The sequence below is a fragment of the Cyprinodon variegatus genome, unplaced genomic scaffold, assembly GCF_000732505.1.
Source record: "Cyprinodon variegatus isolate N-32 unplaced genomic scaffold, C_variegatus-1.0 Scaffold11, whole genome shotgun sequence".
In the NCBI taxonomy this organism is placed as follows: domain Eukaryota; kingdom Metazoa; phylum Chordata; class Actinopteri; order Cyprinodontiformes; family Cyprinodontidae; genus Cyprinodon; species Cyprinodon variegatus.
The window spans coordinates 425820-429111 of NW_015150464.1; the positions used below are offsets into that span (position 1 = coordinate 425820).

Below are 3292 nucleotides of genomic sequence, written 5' to 3' on the forward strand. Positions count from 1 at the left end.
CGGTTACATGAGTTTTAAAATATCGGCATATCGGATATTGCCCAAAATCCCAATATCGTGCATCCCTACAAATTTGTATCTATTTATTGAATAAATAATATAATTTCCTTATATCCAGAATTACTGGTGGAAAGTTTAGTAGAAGGAAAACATGGTAGGGGAATGTGAAGAAGCAACCGAGGTAAAGTTCAGCCTGTAGAGCAGCCTTGAAAAGAAAGGCCAGTTCAGTTTCAGAGTTTGTTTTATTCCTAAAACAAGGCTTGCAGCTGGAGGCAGAGCTTTAAGAGTCTCCACACATACAGGGCCTGGACTACAACTGTTGCATTCCTTGTGTTAAGTTATGCCTGAAGCAGAGACAATATTAGCAGCGTCTCACTGAGGCTACAGAGAAAAAAAGGCTACCCTGAGCTACAAATAGATTTTATATTTGGAAACCAAGAGTATGTAGGAAGAGCGTGCGGCACATAATCCATGTCTATGGATGTCCAGGGTTCTAGTCTCCACAGAGTGATGATTTGGAGAGCCGTGTCATGTGTTGATGTTGATCCACTGTGTTTTATCAAGTCCAGAGTTCAGCTTTCTTTATCAGGAAATTTTAGAGCACTTCATGTTTTCCTCTGCTGACAGGCTGACGGTAAACCGGCGCTGACCCCGTAGAGAGTGTCAAGAGGAAGACGAGAAACCCCAGAACCAACAAGGCGTGCAGCTGCGGATGGGATCAGCCGGATTCCCTTCCTGGCTCTGCTGCTGTCATGTGGTTCGGTCATAGAGGGGAGGGGGTCTGCTTTAACATGCGGGGGGTATTTTTAGGAGGAGCTATTCTAGGGTCAAGAGTAGTTCCCACAGAGCTCTGCTGTAGGTTTATGGTGTTAGGGAATCCAAACCCCATGGTAGGCAGGTATGCCTACAGCTTTCCCACATGGACACATCTTGATCCCACTATTATTCTCATAACTCAGAGTTTTTTGTAAGATGTGAAACAAATTCAACAGATGCATGAAAACGGGACTTACTATTTAGGGGCAATATATGTTCTGCTCCAGGATGGTGAAAGTTGAGTCCAATGCGTCCTGTTGGAGAAAAGGAACAGAAAGTGTTATAACCTGTTGCTCCATTTCCCTATGAAAAATAAGAAAGCAGACAAATGAATGAACCAATCACAGAAACCAAAAAACTTGACATGCTACTGGTGTCTCGTATCTGATACGCTCGCGGAGACAAAAGCAACCAGAGGGATGGGATCTCCTCAGGGCCGCTGCAGGGACAATGTGCCAGTCTAACATGGGCATGTCTGTCATTTCTTTCATGGAAAGCAGTCGGTGTAGGATGTCTACAGGGAAGACTTCCTCATTATCTGTTTCTCGCGTCATAATCAAAAGAGCAACAGTAGGAAAAATACACCTGCTGAATAAAGAAACCTGCTTTAGGAGAAAATAATGCAACTTTGTGATTTGGTGACCATCAAGCACACTGCAAAAAATGGAAATCTAGATTTCTTAAACTAAGTGCATTTGTTCTTGAATTGAGGAGGTAGGTGAGACACTTTGCCAATGGAACAAGACAATTTATATTTAAAATAAGAAAAAGGAACTGCATTGTCTTATTTCAAGTGCATATTATAAAATTACCTTATTTTAAGAGTAAAATACTCATTCCTTAGGCAAATCATCCCATTTACCTACTAAAATTAAGGTTAAATAAACTTGATTTAAGACATTTTTACTTATTCCTAGATCATTTTTGCAGTGGCAGGCTGTGCATATACTAGAATATTCATAAAAGGTTAATCTATTTAAGTTACGGAGCTCAAGAAGTAAAAAAAAAAAAAAATCCAAAGCTACAATTAGTTTTAATGGACGAGGAGCACATAATTTCTCCTCTTTATAATGGGAAGGATCAGTGGCTGTGTTCACCGTTCCAGAGGACCATGACCGTGTCATTTTTCACCAAAAAAGAAATGAGCCATAACCGCAGAAAAGCCAAAATCCATGTGAAGCCTTATATTCATCACATTAATCTATTACAAACAAGATTTATTACTATATTTCTGTAAACTCGTTGGCTGCATTTAAATTATGATCAATGTGCAAGCCACCACTAGTAGGCGCTATGTTTTGTTGTTTTTTTTTTGACACTCATCTAAATGTCATTCACTGGAGTGCTGATAGGCCAAAAAAAACCCGAAGTCGCCGTCTTGGTATTCCCTACTCCCACCGAGTCACGCAATAAAAAGGCCTGTAATGTTATTACCATAACAATGTAATCAATAAAAGGTATATAACTTGTACATCAACAATTTAACACTTTTGGCACATCATCAGTGCTTATTTTCTTAATGTCTGACAACAGTATAATTATGCTCTATTAAGACACTAATTTTGTTGTGATAGATTTGTATAATATGTTATATTACACTTTTTATAGACTTCATGGACTTCACATACTGAATATGCAATGTGATGTGCCTATTTTTACCATAAATTATAGTAATGTACTGATGCTGTGAAACAGCCAGTATGTGTCAAAGTGATAAAGTTATCTTTATTTTAAAAGTCTCAAGCAGCCCTGAAAATGAGAAAAATTATCATGATGCTGTAGTGCACATATAGTTTACATTCCGACCAGTCTAATTAGGGAGTACCAATGTGGCGTCCGGTGACTTCACTCCACCCTGTACTACGAACGGCCTATCAGGAATCCTGTGAATAAATGGAGATCAGTGGTACAAACTAGTGTTGTGCTGATGCCATTTTCTGGACCAGTATTGGCTAATACCAATACCATCCCGATACCATGTGTTTGAAATTGATGTGTGTGTGCGTGTATATATGAAGAACTGCATACTAATTGGATGTAAAATAATTGCCATCATGGCTTTGTCAAGCTGCTGCCTACCTTTGTGAGGCAGGAAAAAGACTAATACAAAGTGAATCCAGTAGAACTTTTTATTGCCTACCTGGAATGGGTGGCAATAATTGAATAAACTTTTGGCTCTCAAAATGGTATAGGTGCCGTATTTGTTGGTACTCGTCAATACCGTATAGGTATCGGTGCAACACTAGTACAAACACATTCTGCTTGGAAAAGGCGCAGCCATTAAGTCATATTTCGCATGTCCTGGGGCTTCAGCAAAGAGGAAGAGTTTGTTTTTCCACAAGTAAAAGACAGCAGAGTCTGCCATGTTTTCAAAAAAACACTCTGGAATCTGTTAATTCAACTCTTCATTTTTCAGAGAAAACGCAAGTCATTGTGAACAAGAACGTAAGAAACGCAAAGAAAACTTAATTTTCAC

The 3292-nt window shown here is 39.2% G+C and overlaps 1 protein-coding gene across 8 annotated transcripts in view; it reads right to left on the reverse strand.

The window, feature by feature from the left end:
• The window catches only part of cpeb3 (cytoplasmic polyadenylation element binding protein 3), a 75829-nt gene that overhangs the window by 39520 nt on the left and 33017 nt on the right, over positions 1 to 3292 (reverse strand). For all 8 annotated transcript variants that reach the window (XM_015380989.1, XM_015381003.1, XM_015380998.1 and 5 more), the window contains one exon: positions 1014 to 1070. In XM_015380989.1, the coding sequence (XP_015236475.1) occupies positions 1014 to 1070 (57 nt within the window). The remainder of the gene's footprint in view (positions 1 to 1013; positions 1071 to 3292) is intronic.